The 15,286-nt window shown below is 33.9% G+C and overlaps 2 protein-coding genes across 4 annotated transcripts; both read left to right on the plus strand.

Moving 5' to 3' along the window:
• The first annotated feature begins 2,580 nt into the window (after nt 1-2,580).
• On the plus strand, nt 2,581-8,239 carry LOC122303317 (probable magnesium transporter NIPA6). 3 transcript variants are annotated; one of them, XR_006240652.1, is made up of 10 exons: nt 2,584-2,988; nt 3,092-3,148; nt 3,500-3,590; nt 3,703-3,863; nt 3,978-4,105; nt 4,253-4,390; nt 5,747-5,839; nt 5,928-6,045; nt 7,653-8,090; nt 8,192-8,239. XR_006240652.1 is itself a non-coding variant. In XM_043115054.1 (9 exons), the coding sequence occupies exons 1-9, from the start codon at nt 2,868-2,870 to the stop codon at nt 7,781-7,783; spliced, it is 1,005 nt and encodes a 334-aa protein (XP_042970988.1). In that variant the 5' UTR covers nt 2,581-2,867; the 3' UTR covers nt 7,784-8,239. The 3 variants fall into 3 exon arrangements, 2 of the variants coding, with proteins under 2 accessions (XP_042970988.1, XP_042970987.1); XM_043115054.1 differs by having other exon boundaries at nt 2,581-2,988; nt 3,500-3,585; nt 3,731-3,863; nt 7,653-8,239; XM_043115053.1 differs by having other exon boundaries at nt 7,653-8,239.
• On the plus strand, nt 7,991-13,011 carry LOC122303316 (ammonium transporter 3 member 1-like). Its single transcript, XM_043115052.1, has 6 exons — nt 7,991-8,090; nt 8,192-8,235; nt 8,753-8,839; nt 9,916-10,648; nt 11,165-11,450; nt 12,196-13,011. The coding sequence occupies exons 4-6, from the start codon at nt 9,917-9,919 to the stop codon at nt 12,717-12,719; spliced, it is 1,542 nt and encodes a 513-aa protein (XP_042970986.1). The 5' UTR covers nt 7,991-8,090; nt 8,192-8,235; nt 8,753-8,839; nt 9,916; the 3' UTR covers nt 12,720-13,011.
• The last annotated feature ends 2,275 nt before the right edge of the window (nt 13,012-15,286 follow it).

Genomic DNA, 15,286 nt, shown 5'->3' on the forward strand with positions numbered 1-15,286 from the left:
AATGTATAGTTTTTATTGATTCTAACTTAAAATGATATTTCCAACAAATTTATAGTTGCCGAGCATATGTTGAACTCAACGATGGTACATGAAGACTATCTGCTGTTATGTTTGATGAAGTTGTAGAATAAGCATTTAGTTGTTTGGCAGTTGAGCTTATGAATCATACTAGAGATGTACGTCTTCTTATTTTCCATTCGCTTTATTGTTGCGAGTAGAAAAGTCTATCTCAAAATTTTTAACATATTTAATATATTATCTATAAATACATTGAGGTTTATATTAAAAAAAACTTTTAAAAGTAAATTATAACAAAAATCGTTGAAATTGATTTTTATATACTTGTCTATTATGTCAATTTTATTTTTATTTATAACATGCATAGTAATTTAATTAAAAATATTACATTCAAAAATTTGTGTTAATTTAGAAGACATAAATTTTCAGCATATAAGGTATTTAAATTTTTATTAATTATGCAATTATAATTAAAAATTTTCTTTGCAGGAACATTTGTCATATATAGAAAATCTTGTGGCACTAGTTTCACAGAAGGAGTGGACGATCGAACTTTTAGTAGACCTCGATCGACTCAACCAAAAGCAGTACAAGAATTTCAATGTCATCTCTATTGATACTGTACAGGATGACACAAAATGATAGATCAGAGTAAAAACATCAAATGACTTATATTTTGAATTGATGTTTTTGTTGAGCTCGTATTAAACTTATCACATGTGTTGGACTAAGTTATGTTTTGAACTAATGTTTTTGTTGGGCTTATATTAAACTTATCACATGAAATTTTGCTAAAACTATCCATGTTATAAATATGTGTTAGACTATGTCATATTTTGAATTAATATTTTTATCTTTTAATCTATACAAGCATGTAATTATTATACTATACTTAACTATCATTATCTTAAATATTTGCTAGATTTCACAACTTTTTTTATAAGCTTTAAATTATTGATTGAAATCATTTTTTTTTATAAAATATATACTCTTTTTTTTAAATAATTATTTCATTAAACTAGATAAATGTGCATTGCATGTTTCTCCTACCTAGTTAATGTGTAAATATATGTATTTAAAGAGACGGACAAAAATAACAAATCATATATTGATGTGTGGTATATGAAATGATAAGTAGAAGTTTTCTTTTTCTAAAATCTTAATTTTCTTTTTCTAAAATCTTAAATATCGCTGTTGCTAAAATTAACATTTATGGCAACTATTTGTGAAAATAGGAAAACTCAAAAACTGATTTTATCCTCAATTTAAAAATGAACAACAATTACTAAAATACTAAAAGTTATTATTGTTTAATTAGCATCCCGATATATATTTGTTTTCAAAAATATTTTTCAAGAATCCAAAATCCAGAAAAGAGAAGTGATAGAATACCCACACATCTATTATTCACTTTTATAAAATTTTTCATCTTATCTCATTTCATTTAATTATTATAATTTTTTTAAAATTTCAGATAAAATAAAATAAATAATTCAATTTTTTCAAATCTTAACACAAAAATAATATTAAAAAAATATATTCTAATAATATTTTATTCAATTTTTAACTTTTATCTTAACTTATCTAATCATTATAATTTTTTCAAATTTTTACACAAAATAAAATAAATAATTCAATCTTTTCAAATCTCAAAACAAAAATAATATAAATAATATTAAAAAAATATTCTAATAATATTTTATTCAAATTTTAAATTTTATTTCAACTCATCTAATCTTATCTGCGAAAACAAACGAGGCCTAAATTATCATTTCTTAATATAATAATATTTATTTTAAAAAACATAATTATATTTTTACATCATATTTTATTTATATAAAACAATTGAATTTAAAAGATAAAGTTTAAAATGAATAATTTTATTTTTTAAATGGTTGTATATAAATTATGAGTTCGGTTAGATATAGTCACTTTTACATATTCTTTAAGCATTCTATTGATTTGATTGATCAAAGTAATTTTTTTATATTAAAAAAATAATATAACTAATCACAATAAGAAAATGTATAACAAATATATAAGAATAATTGTAAATTTATTTTTGGATAAATTATAGATAAGTTGACCTTTTTTTTCCTTTATAGAGTGATTTACTTTGCAGCCTGAATAGTACCGCTTAATTTGATCTCCAGTTACTTTTTATTTTTTTTTTCATTTTTTAATATATTTAAATAATTTTAAAAAATTAAAAAATATATTAATATAATTAAAATTACTTCCTAATCATTAAAAAAAAATTATCACACGATAAACTAGAGCAGTAGATATTGAGTGACATACAGCTTTTTTTTTTAAATTCTATATACCATACTACCATCTCATTTTCATTCTATTAAATATAGTGTGGCATATTTATCACTATTAAAAGATCATTTATTGCATGTTTTTTTATTATCTAATGGTGATAAATATGACACATCTTATTTATTAAAATAAAAATAAAACGAGTGCGTGTATAGTATTATTATTATTATTATTATTTGTTTTTTCTGCATCATTTCTCAAAAAATTAGCATTCAGTTGGAGTGGGCGAATCGTGATGCGGACAGTTGGCGTCAAGGCGACTAGCAGGTTACAAATTTTAACGTTCGGCCTCAAGTTCTCAACGATCCTGTCCTTTTAGATCCGCAGTTTAGAGAGCGAGGGTTTCCAACGCTAACAAAACCCAAACGCTAGTACGGGGGTCCAGTTGTGGAGACGGGGGTTTCCAAATCCACTCGCTTCCCTGCTAGCTTTGCTTGCTTACAGTGACTATTATGCATCCTTCTTATCGATACAGCTGTTCATGCAAATAAGTGTATTATTTTGAATATATAAGGTTGATTTAGATGTACTCGAGTAATTTGAAAGGCTTTATTCTGGCCATGGTTTCCAGCGCCTTCATTGGATCGAGCTTCATCATCAAGAAGAAGGGTCTCCGCCGGGCCGGGGTCAACGGCCCTCGAGCTAGTAAGCTCTCACATTTTTCAGCTCACGCGCGTTAAATCTGTAATTTTTTTTCCCTGTATGCGCCCTAATCAGTCCGTCTCTTGTTTGGTTTTTGGCGTCTTAGGTGTTGGAGGGTATGGCTATCTTTTAGAGCCTCTATGGTGGATCGGGATGATTACAAGTAAGCTGCTCTCTTGCTTACGCTTCTGCATTGTACTAACCGTCTTTGGTTTCTCGATTAGCCAATTACTGGTAATTAAGTTAAATTTGGTCATTTATTTTGGGTTGCTCAATTGGGCTTAAGAAATTGTTCCATGCTCAATTGGATGATATTTTTGTTTCTTTGAGCTTACCCTATATAATTGCTGATTGAGGGCTCAGTAATATTTGAGTTCTTGGCTCTTTTCTCCTTTGCTCCTCCATTTCTCGTATCGTCGTATAGACCATTGATTTTCTAGTTTCTTAGTTTGTTGATCTTCCGGGCCGCATAGGCTTGCCTATTGTTGATAGCATATTTTTGCTACGTTGACAGTGATTGTTGGGGAGATAGCGAATTTTGTAGCGTACATATATGCACCTGCTGTGCTGGTGACGCCCCTTGGTGCATTGAGTATTATAGTTAGGTACATTTGATTTCTAGTGATATGAAAATTTGATTAAAATTTCTTCTTGGACGTTCAACTATATATAGTGTTCCTGATGAAGTTGAACTATGTCTTTATGGAGATGATGTAGTGCTGTTTTGGCACATTTCATGTTGAAGGAGAAACTCCAGAAAATGGGGACGTTGGGGTGTCTTCTTTGTATAGTGGGATCTACAGTGATTGTACTCCATGCACCTGAAGAGGAATCTCTTAGTTCTGTAGAACAAATCTGGGAATTAGCAATCCAACCAGGTATGCTGCTAGATTTTTGTTAATCACTGAATGGTCATCTCGTATTTTTATTGGAATGCTAGTTCCTCATCTCCGGCTTATCTTCTGATTAGTTTGATGCGCTCTTACACCCAGCATTTCTATTGTATACGGCCGCTGCGGTAGCTATAACGTTGGTACTGGTCCTGCACTGTGCTCCTCGCTGTGGCCAAACCAACATAATGGTTTATATAGGAATATGCTCCATAATTGGATCTTTGACAGTGAGTTATTTGTGGCTCTATAGTTCACTGCTCTCTTATAAGTTACTATTTTGTTGTTTGATGTTCATGCCTTGTTCTCTAACTATCATTTATACTTAAGTGGTATTCAAGGTTTCCTATATGTAACCATGTTTTTGGCTTTCGCAGGTCATGAGTATAAAAGCCATTGGTATTGCAATTGAGCTCACATTAGAGGGCACAAACCAGCTTAAATACTTTCAGACATGGATTTTTGCAATGGTTGCAATTACCTGTATCATTACCCAATTAAATTATCTAAACATGGTCAGTATAAGTGATTTCTGCAACATTTTGTATCAAAAGGCTGTATATGTGATTGAAGAACTTAGACAATTTGTGTCTGTTTTTTAATTTGAACTTCTCATTTCTTATATTAGTTATATGGAACGCTGAGTTCTCTAGCTGTCTCCTGTCAGACATGGTTCAAAGCCATTTCGAAGATATAGTTTGGATCTTTGTTTGCTTGGCAAGAGCATCTAACTATTGGTATAACTATGAGCTTCTTGATATGGCCTTGAAGGATGCATCTTCAGGATTATATCCAACTTGGTGGTGAAAGAAGATTGTAAAAATTGGATGTCTTGGTTTATCACTGTGCATGCTAAGAGGGCTTGGATATATGTGTGTGTATGCACGCGCGCACACACACACAAATAGAGAGATCTGACTTGATAAAGTTAGAAGCTTGCATTGTGGTTTGGGGTTTTAGTAATAATTCTAAAGGAGCCGGTATTTTGGTGCTGAGATTCTTGTAGGCAAGAATTTTTTTTGACTTGGGGGAATAATGAATATGGGTTTTGGAGAGGGGGGGTGTTGTTAAACCTCCTCAACAAAGGGCTACTTGGGCCTTTTCATTTCATCACTTTTCAACTTCTTTTTAATTGGGCTTTGCATTTTTTGCTCATCAATAAACTTATCATATTTATAAAGTTATAAAAAAACTTCTTCTTAAGCTTTCAGAGATGATTTTTTTCAGCTTTATTTTTTTCTTACCAATTTAAAACTTTTTATCCCATTCCTCCCATCTCTGGAAAAAAAGGGAGCATGCATTATAATAAAATAAATCTAGTAGAAATGAACGCATTGGTGAATCTGACATGAAATATGGTGACCAACATGGCAAGGTTACCCACTCAAGGAATTAACATTGTGAATTTAGTGGTCTATCATTCCTCATGGATTTATATTCTTAATGTATCAGTTCATATTTTATGAAAGAGATGACTCATTTCTACAGTTTAACAGGTTTTTTCTTTTAATGGACAAAACTTTTTCCCACTGAAATGCTGCCTAGGGGTTGTCTGCTGACTTTTCTGGTTAAAGAGCTTTAGTGGACGTTCGTTTCAGTATATAATAATAGGGCTCTGTGAGGATTCAACCAGGTTGTGAGGATGGCTGTATTAACATGTAAATAAAGTTTCTGGTTTAAAATTAAGGATACATGAAATATTGCCTGAATTAGAGGGTAGATATACCCTTGAACTTTAGTTAAATATCTGCCTTTTGTTGTTGTTTACAATAATTTATTTTTCATATTTAAATTTTGTATGCTTCTGTGTGTGTGTTGTGATGCACTGCATTCAATTTTACTAATGTCCAAGGACTCTGGTATCGTTGCAGGCATTAGATACTTTCAACACAGCTGTTGTTTCTCCCATCTATTATGCCTTGTTCACATCTTTTACAATACTTGCCAGTGCAATAATGTTTAAGGTACCCTCAAGCAGAAATGTTCAGAGAGAGAGAATACACAATATTTCTTCTATTTCTTGAACATTCATCTTTTGTGTACTATTTGCAGGACTATTCTGGTCAAAGTGCGAGCAGCATAGCATCTGAGCTTTGTGGCTTCATAACTGTGTTATCTGGGACAGCTATATTGCACAGTACACGAGAGCCAGATCCACCAATCATTACAGGTATGTCTCTTATTCGTATCAGGGAGCAAACCTTGCATGACCTTCAGAATTTTGTTTGGTCATGAAAAAATCCGTTTACAAATCTTGTTGAAATGGGTTAGGTTATTGTATGGACAAGCAAAACAGTGTGCATTAAGCTATTATCAAGAGTAGAAATTGTTGCTGTTGAGAAGCTACCATCTCCTAGGAACTTCCAAATCTGTTTGTATGCCTCACAATTACAAGGATTGCACTCCAGTGCCCTAGGTTCTAAGGCCTATCAATCTAAAATCACTGTTGTAGTGGTGAGTTGGAGTTATGATAGTAGATCTGTGACTTGCTAAGGAAACTTCTCCGTACTGTTGTTTGCACCAAAGAGGATGTGTTGACCACAGATTGTATGATTGTCAAAATTTATAAAGAGAGATTCTGGTTACAAACCAACAGTAGATTTCCATCAAGGAATGATCCAGAGGGATGGTTATAGCAACACTGACTTATGACAATCTAGTATTTTTCATTTAAGTAACTGGCCTGTTTGCTAGTATTAGTTGTGCAGTTCAAATGATAAGATTTAGGATAGTGTCATATACCTCTTTCAGCCAATGTATTGAAACAAGACTTGACTGGTGTAAACTGCTTACCAGTCTTCCAGCGTTGGTTTGGCAAGTCATTTTGCTGTTGATAAAAAACAGATCAGTACTGCTAAAGATGTTTGAAGCTTGTAGTTTATTTGGTGAAGTTACTTCTAAAAAAAAGTTCATATGGTAAAATGTTGACAGACTCATTTTTTTATGACATTGAGTCCCCCCTTTTTTTTGTTTTGTTTTCCTTTGTGGGCTTGCTTATATGCAGCTCAAGAATCCATCTAAATTGAACCCACGACTTCATTCCTTCAACTCTATTTTGGAGGTGGGGAGATTCCATTTCAAGGTTTATATCATGTCAAAATCTCGTTTTTTTCTTATCATCAGTGGTCAAAATTGTCAAGAGTGTTTTTCTTTTTCACTTTTTTTTTTCCCCTTTTCAGTTTATCAAACAAACACTTCACAGTACTTGAGTGAACCTTGGTGCTACCATTGATTCTAATACGGAGGGAGTCTATGGTAGAGCTTCTTTGCTTCTAGATTTAAATGAAGAAACCATGCCAGTTGGGTTAGCAATTGTAGGCCTTTCATGCAATATAATAAGAGGAGTGCTACGGCCACAAAAAGATTTTACAAAAGTAGACTCACAAAGCAACGTGGCTTCATGTGATCCGTTAGATCTACTTTACAATCTCATGTACCACATCAAGTCACGTTAGTTTGTTAGCTTATTTTTATAAAATCCATTTGTGCCTAAAGTATTCCTCATATAATAATGCTTCAAATTTTGTGTGCTTATATGTTGCAAAATAACAATTCCATTCGGAGTAAAACATCCACAAGTTCCTACAAAAAGAATGTGGTGGTGTGTTTCACACATCAAAAGTATCAGGATTGGAGCTTTATCTATGTAACACATATCTTAATAGGAAAGCTCTGAATTATGCTGTTTAGAAATTTCATTATATTACATTGTTAGAAAAACATTTTTAAACATTTTCCTGGCCACAATATTTGTGTCTTACAGTTCAAAACCTGCAGATTTGTATACACCAATATCTCCGAGAGTATCATGGTACATCCAAGGCAATGGGGAACTCTGGAAGCAGAAGGACGAAGATGGATCACCCCCCACTTTTATCACAATTTTGCGGCAAGACTATTTCAAGTAAAAGAATATGCAACTCAGTATGGTACATCTCATCTCAATGGTTTGGTATGAAGGATCATCCTTTTGTGACACTGCAATTCTTAAGCAAAAGTGATGGAAAGCCCTGCGGACAAAAATTTTGAGTAGGCGTTGGATCTCAGCCACGTAGATTGAGATTCCATATATGCTCGTGCAGGCCCAAAACTAAAAAATTACAGGCATTTTTGGCGGACATTTTAAGATCCTTTTCACCTTTTTTGGCATGTCGAGTCAAGTCTTTTTGGGTGCCATCTTGTGAAATTGTTCTGTAGCAATAGCAGCCCTAAGCGGTGATTTCTTCTTACATTCACTCTTTTCCCCCCTTTTGTTTTTGTTCTGTTCTGTTTTCTTCTTGTGGCTTTTAGTTTCATTAAATTTTTTTGTAGGACAGAATCTGGTTCCTGGCGCGCAGGCTTTAAGAATGAATTAATTCTTGTAAGTCGATCCATGTAGTTATAGTTATTTGAATTGCACTTACAATTATTTTAATTTCCCCAAAAAAACTTGTTTACTGTTTATTGCTTTAGAATATTTATTCGATACTCAGTTTTATTTCTTTCTCCTTTCTTTCTTTCTTTCTTTATTTTTTCTTTATTTTTTTTATTTATTTTTTTTTCCGCCCTTTATATTTGTACTTTGGTAAGCTTCCATGTTGATTTCTAAGTATTGGTAAATGAATTCTTCTGTTGTTTTTGTATATTTTGTGTACCAATTTGTTTAGGTTATAGGCCAACACATCACAGATTGTTATCCCTTAAGGCATTGGTTTGGAGAGATTTTAAGTTAGATATTACTCTGGTTTGACAAACAAGAATATGGTAGGACAAAATAATATGGAGTTTCTAAAAAAATATAGAGTTTCTCTTATAGCGTAAATGAAAAATAATATTATTTATCGACCAGCAATTATAATTTGATACTCCTAATCGTTAAAAATTACATCTATTTATAGGAGTTTATCGAGTGAAAGCCAATATAAAACTCCTAGGGACTGATTCAAGCGGTAAAGGCGTTGGACTTGGAAGTATGCTCATATCAGGTATTAGGTTCAAATCTTCTTAGGTGCAAACAATCTTTATGGGCCATTGGCCTAGAGGATTTTCTCTTGCATGAGGGCCTGTGCAGCTCCTAGATTAGTTGAGACATTGTTTCTATATTTATCCAATGCCAATCCAAAACAGAAAGCCAACATAATGTGTGATTATCTCATTATGATCCCTGAAACTCTTATTAGTAAGGGACAATAATCTTGATATGGGATGGGCCATGAAACCAATTTAGAACAACATTTTGCAGGCAAACGGTGACTCTTGAATATTTGGAAAAATCTATTTGCAAGTATAATTGTGTACTAATATGTGTATTAATTTAATGTAATTGATTAAAAAGTAAATTTTATTAAAAACAATGTTAATTTAAATTTTAAATATAAAGGAATCAGTATTAGTATGTAGATTAATACGCAATTTACTTGTATATAGCAAAACTCAATCTTAAAACCAAAAAAGATCCAAAAGCGGACATATGTTGAGCGGGAAAAAGAGATCCCAATAGAGACACGAGAGGTTACATTGCATCATAGATCTTAACATTTGAGTACCACTTGATATGAGATCTTTGTGGCGGACAATAGCCTCCTAATTCCATTCAAGTAAACGTGTGCCAGCAAGCAATTTTGTTTATATGTAAAAAAAAGTGGACCAATTGAAAGAGATTTATACATATGCTAAAGAGACGTCAGCTACGCATGAATTAAAAAATTTTCAAAGTTGCTTACTAAATTATATTGGAAGAAATTTCCTCCAATCCATTTTAAAAACTGAAATGTGTCTTTTGAGCATGTGAGAAGCACGTACATTTTTATTTTTTTTTATTTTATTGAAATTAGACTTTTAATAAAGAATATATTTGTCACAATACACTTGTCATATTTATAAATGGATCGGATAAAACTTCATCCATCCAATTTAAATAAAAACGTTTTCATTAAAGAAATGCTAGCCAGGCCTTTGAAGAATATCTAGGCTTAGGGATTGGTCCTATGTCTCTAGTCCATTGTAATTCACAATTTTTTTTTTTAATTTTAATTTTTTTAAATTTTATTTCTATTTCAAGCATGATTATTGATGGCTTGGTGTTGGGTGCAAAAGAGCAAAAGTTGTTAAGCTATCTAGCCAGCCAAGCCATGGCTGCTCCTCCACCGAACCCGGTTCCAGTAGCGTACCAGGCCGGCACCTCTCTGGCGGTGCCGCCCTGGTTGAACAAAGGAGACAACGGGTGGCAGATGATAGCGGCTACCCTCGTCGGTCTGCAAAGCGTGCCGGGGCTCGTCATACTCTACGGTAGTATTGTCAAGAAGAAATGGGCCGTGAATTCTGCGTTCATGGCTTTGTACGCTTTTGCTTCAGTAGTTATCTGCTGGGTAACGTGGGGTTACAAGATGTCCTTCGGACACAAGCTCCTTCCCTTCTGGGGAAAAGGCGGCCCGGCTCTGGGCCAGAAGTTCCTTCTCGAATGGACTACTCTACCCGAAACCACTCAGTATTTCGGTAATGGCGAGGTCGAGACGCCCATGGCTCGGCCATACTTCCCTATGGCCACGATGGTGTGGTTTCAGTGCGTGTTTGCTGCGATCACGATAGTAATATTAGCGGGGTCGCTGCTGGCAAGGATGAACATCAAGGCGTGGATGATGTTCGTGCCACTGTGGCTCACTTTCTCTTACACCGTTGGAGCCTTCAGCTTGTGGGGTGGTGGGTTCTTGTTTCATTGGGGTGTCATAGACTATTCCGGTGGTTATGTCATCCATCTTTCTTCGGGTATTGCCGGATTTACTGCTGCTTATTGGGTCCGTCAGTTCTTTCTCTACTACTCTTGGCAATGCTTAGTACTCTTTATGCTTTGTGGTAGCCAGGGTTTCTTTCTACCTAATTATATATTGATCGAAAGATGAATCTACTAGACCTCATTAATATAACGAAGATTGATATGCATTGATCTTTTGGGTTGAATTACTACTCCATAAGCTAGACTGGTTCTTCTGGGTAGAATATTTCCAAATCAAATTGAAGTTAAAAAACTTTTTTATGATATGCAGTTCTCCATTTTCGTGGTTTTGGGAAAAAAAAATTGTTGCATGATCAAGAGCATACTCTGTGCAGTTCACTCGTTCAATAATCCAGGCCACTTACTTTGAGTTCGAACAATATTTCAGTGCATCTTTGTTTTGATATATATATATGTATATATATAAATACATACATATGTATATATTTCACTACAAACTTATGTATATATCTGTACTATAGTATTAAGTAGGGTGATGATCGAGTGGTGGCCGTTTAATGAGGGCGCATGTATGCAGGTAGGACCAAGATCAAGAAACGACAGAGAGAGATTTCCTCCAAACAACGTGTTGTTGATGTTGGCAGGAGCAGGGCTTTTGTGGATGGGATGGGCGGGGTTCAATGGTGGAGATCCTTACGCAGCCAACATTGACTCCTCCATGGCAGTTCTCAACACCAACATATGCGCCGCAACCAGCCTTTTAGTCTGGACGTGGCTCGATGTCATCTTCTTTAAGAAACCCTCAGTAATTGGAGCAGTTCAGGGTATGATCACGGGCCTCGTTTGCATCACGCCTGGTGCAGGTGATAACTCATGACTACGTACATATTCATCTAAATATAATTTACTTAATTTAATTTAGTGTCACTTCATTACTGGGTATACACTTCTCATATATGGATCTTTTCACATGGAAACTCCTTAGAAAGTTGACTTTTCTGAAATTACTTCGTATCTCAATTTATATATGCAACGATATGTACAGTCTTGTGACGTGAAATTTATATAAAAAACAACACCGGCACTCTAAGTACCATCCGTCGCGGAGTTCTCATTTTAGTATAAAGAGATCACCATCATTTGGTGCTAAATATTAAATCATTGAAGGCAGATCACCATGATCAGCAAGGCAGCCTAAACTTAGGATGCTTTCTTTTTTTTCAAGCCCAGTTCTCAGTACTTCAATAACAATGCTCTGCTAAATCAGTGGTGGGAGAGAAAGTCAACCCTAATTTAGGATGATTTCTTCTTCTTTTTTTTTTTTCAAATCCTCTACGCAGCTAGCGTTTATTCTAGTACATGGTACACATCAATCAGCCAACAGGTCTCCATTTCTTCGTTCTTATGGTAAACGTCGTCTCAACAATATTCTAGTATCTAAGTTTTTCAAACGAAAGTGATGCTCAAATTAGTCAGTTTAATTCATTTGGAATATGAAATAATATCACTAGGATCAATTATGTAGCTAGGTCAATTAATTACGCAAAGGTATATAATAATATAAGTATTACAACTTGGAGAAATAATATTCTTTCTCCTCCATCCCAGGTCTTGTTCAGGGATGGGCAGCTATAATCATGGGAGTTTTGTCAGGCAGTGTTCCATGGTTCACAATGATGATCATACACAAAAGGTCAAAACTTCTGCAGAAGGTTGACGACACGCTTGGCGTGTTCCACACCCACGCTGTGGCTGGTTTGCTGGGCGGAATTCTCACCGGGATCTTTGCAGAGCCCCAGTTGTGCAACCTCTTTCTGCCCATCGTAAGTTCTAGGGGAGGAGTCTATGGAGGTACTGGAGGAAAGCAGGTCCTCAAACAGATGGTAGGTGGTCTATTCATCATTGGATGGAACCTCGTGGTGACTACTGTTATCTGCATTGTGATAAATTTGGTGATTCCTCTGCGCATGCCGGAGGCAGAATTGTTCATAGGGGACGATGCTGTTCATGGAGAGGAAGCATACGCATTGTGGGGTGATGGAGAGAAGTATGATCCTTCAAGACATGACATTTTCTTGGATGATACTTCTCACATTAATCCCTCAAGTACTGGTACTACCCAGGTGGTCTAAAGGAGAAATAATTGTGGAAATTGATTAATGCTTTGTGTATTCTTAATTAATGTCATTAGTTTTGAATGTTAGACAAAAAGATTGAAAAAATAAATCCGTCATGATTTGTGAGAACATCTTGTAGATGATATATACACCTCTCAAGTCATGATGTGGTTTTAAAATAGTTGGGATTTTCATTTACAACACACGTCATTCACATGGTATGGTACTATGGTTTCTGGTGTAAAGACTTTTAAATAGCATTACTCTATATTATAAATAATAATGATAAATACTCTTTAATTTCTTATTTTCTTATTCTGTTTCTACATCACAAATGAAGATTTTATGATAAGAATAAATGTTAACAGTCACACAATACATAAAGCCTACATTCACTAATGAAAAAGATTATAAAGAAATTCATTAAGCAAAAGATTGAGTACATTAACAGTAGTAACATACTACCAAACTCAAGAGTCTCAATATACCCAAATTCTCAATATACCCAAAATGAATAAATTTATTTACTAATCTATTTTTTAACACGTACACTCGTCACTATACCGATCATATGGAGGCTTTCCATGGAGTTTTGATTAAAAAAATAATAATAATAATTAGGCCATGTTTGAAACTTGGACTGGAGTTTAGTTTAGTTTAATTTAATTTTAAATTAAGTCTAACTAACATCTAAACACCTAATTTTCAAATTATTAAACTCGTCTTAACTCAAAACCTCTTTATACGTGGGACTCATAATTTTTTTCAATTCAACACATATTTATACGCTGGACCCATAACCTTTTTCAACTTTCTATAAATATATATAAACTTATCTTAACATCTAAACACATCTAAATTCATTTAAAATGAGTTTCATAAAACTCACTCTACCCTCTTAACTCATTACTATTTATAAAGAATTTAACTCAATTCAACTCAACATTTAGCTTTAAATGGGCTAGCTAATAGGCTGCTAAAGAGCACAAATTAAACAGGCCTATATTCCACAATCCTAAGCAATAGGCTTCCCTCTTCTGTTGAAAAACAATGCATTCATTTAATGCTTGCAAATTAGGCCTCCTTCTTGTAGAAAAAGAATCCAATAGTTTTAGCATGTTCAAACCAGTATTTGTAACACCAAATCTGATCAAATCTCATATATAAAAAATGGAAGAATTATAAATTTCTAAAATAATAGAGAAGAATATCTCAAATACATAGAACAATTGCGACACCTATCAAAGGGGTAGTTTCCCCCAATCGAGAGCTACTACTTTACCTTATTCCAAATTCAATGACCCCTATTTAATAAAGAGTGGAAGTGACTCATTATGCCTTTTGGTTATTTTTAAGACATTTCAGCCATAAAAAAGGAGAGAATCCAAAATACCAAGAACTGGTTGTTGGCCTGGTACACAGAGCTTATTCAGTAAAAGGGCATTGCAGGCATCAAGGGTCGCTTGCATACAGTTTAGCTCAGAGCACAAGGCCGATGCGATAAGAATTAAGCAGCAGAATCACGTTCCCTTGGTGCAGTGGCACAGAAAGACAGGGCCATTTATTTATGCAAAGTGCCCGCTAGTTTTCATGAGCTCTGCAAGTGTTGGTATCATTTCAGCTTTTTTTTCTAAGCATAATGCTGCTATGCAGCTCGGCAGTATTGCTTAAGTGTACTGTTAGGTAAAAAAATATATATATATTTTTATTTAATGGTTAAATAAATGATTTTAAATATATTTATTTTTATTTTTATTTTTATTTTTTAAAAGTATTTAAATATATTAAAAATGTGAAAAAAAAAAAAAAAAAAAAAAACTGGGCGTGCCGATAAGAACTGAGCAGAACAGTAACCGAACCTTTTTCTAATGCCAAGTACAGACTACAGTAGGGGTTTCTTATTCTATCCACTTGTCTGCCCAATTTCCAACAGAATCCTCTTTCACTGTCAGCTTGTCCTAGATTTCCTATTTAATGCTGTTATCTTAACTTGATCAAGTTTTGACATGGACCTTCTTGTGTTTTTTACCGGATACCTGCTCTATCAGTTCCTCCTCATCTCCATGAAACAGGACTCAACATCCCCAAAGCATCATTTCAACTGCCTGGTTATCATTAATTAATATTCTGATAAATTAAATCCTGCCATGTCAGTGACTCGGAAGGAGTATATACAAACTTAAAAACGTAATTTTTATTTTGCTTTAACTGAGATCATCATTCATTCATCTATTTTTCTTTTATTATTCCTTATTGTATAATAATATTATGTACTTTTTTAACATCCCGGTGCTATCGATTTATTGTTTCATCTGAATTTATCACAAGTATATTTAATATTGGCTGTTATGACTCAATAACGTTTTGAATATTTCTGGTGCATGACCTCCAGATAATGTAATCTCTGATGATGAACATCCCTCCGAGTTTAATATCAAAGTAGATAAAGCTCAAAAGATACATACAGGTCCGGAAAATACAAATCACTCCTTTTCAATCTCCAATCAGTGATGAGTTGTCGTGTTGTTATTTTCGGGAAAAGTTTGGAACGTGTTGTTGTCAGTCAAACAGGGAATATGATA

This window comes from Carya illinoinensis, chromosome 3 (genome assembly GCF_018687715.1).
Source record: "Carya illinoinensis cultivar Pawnee chromosome 3, C.illinoinensisPawnee_v1, whole genome shotgun sequence".
Classification (NCBI taxonomy): domain Eukaryota; kingdom Viridiplantae; phylum Streptophyta; class Magnoliopsida; order Fagales; family Juglandaceae; genus Carya; species Carya illinoinensis.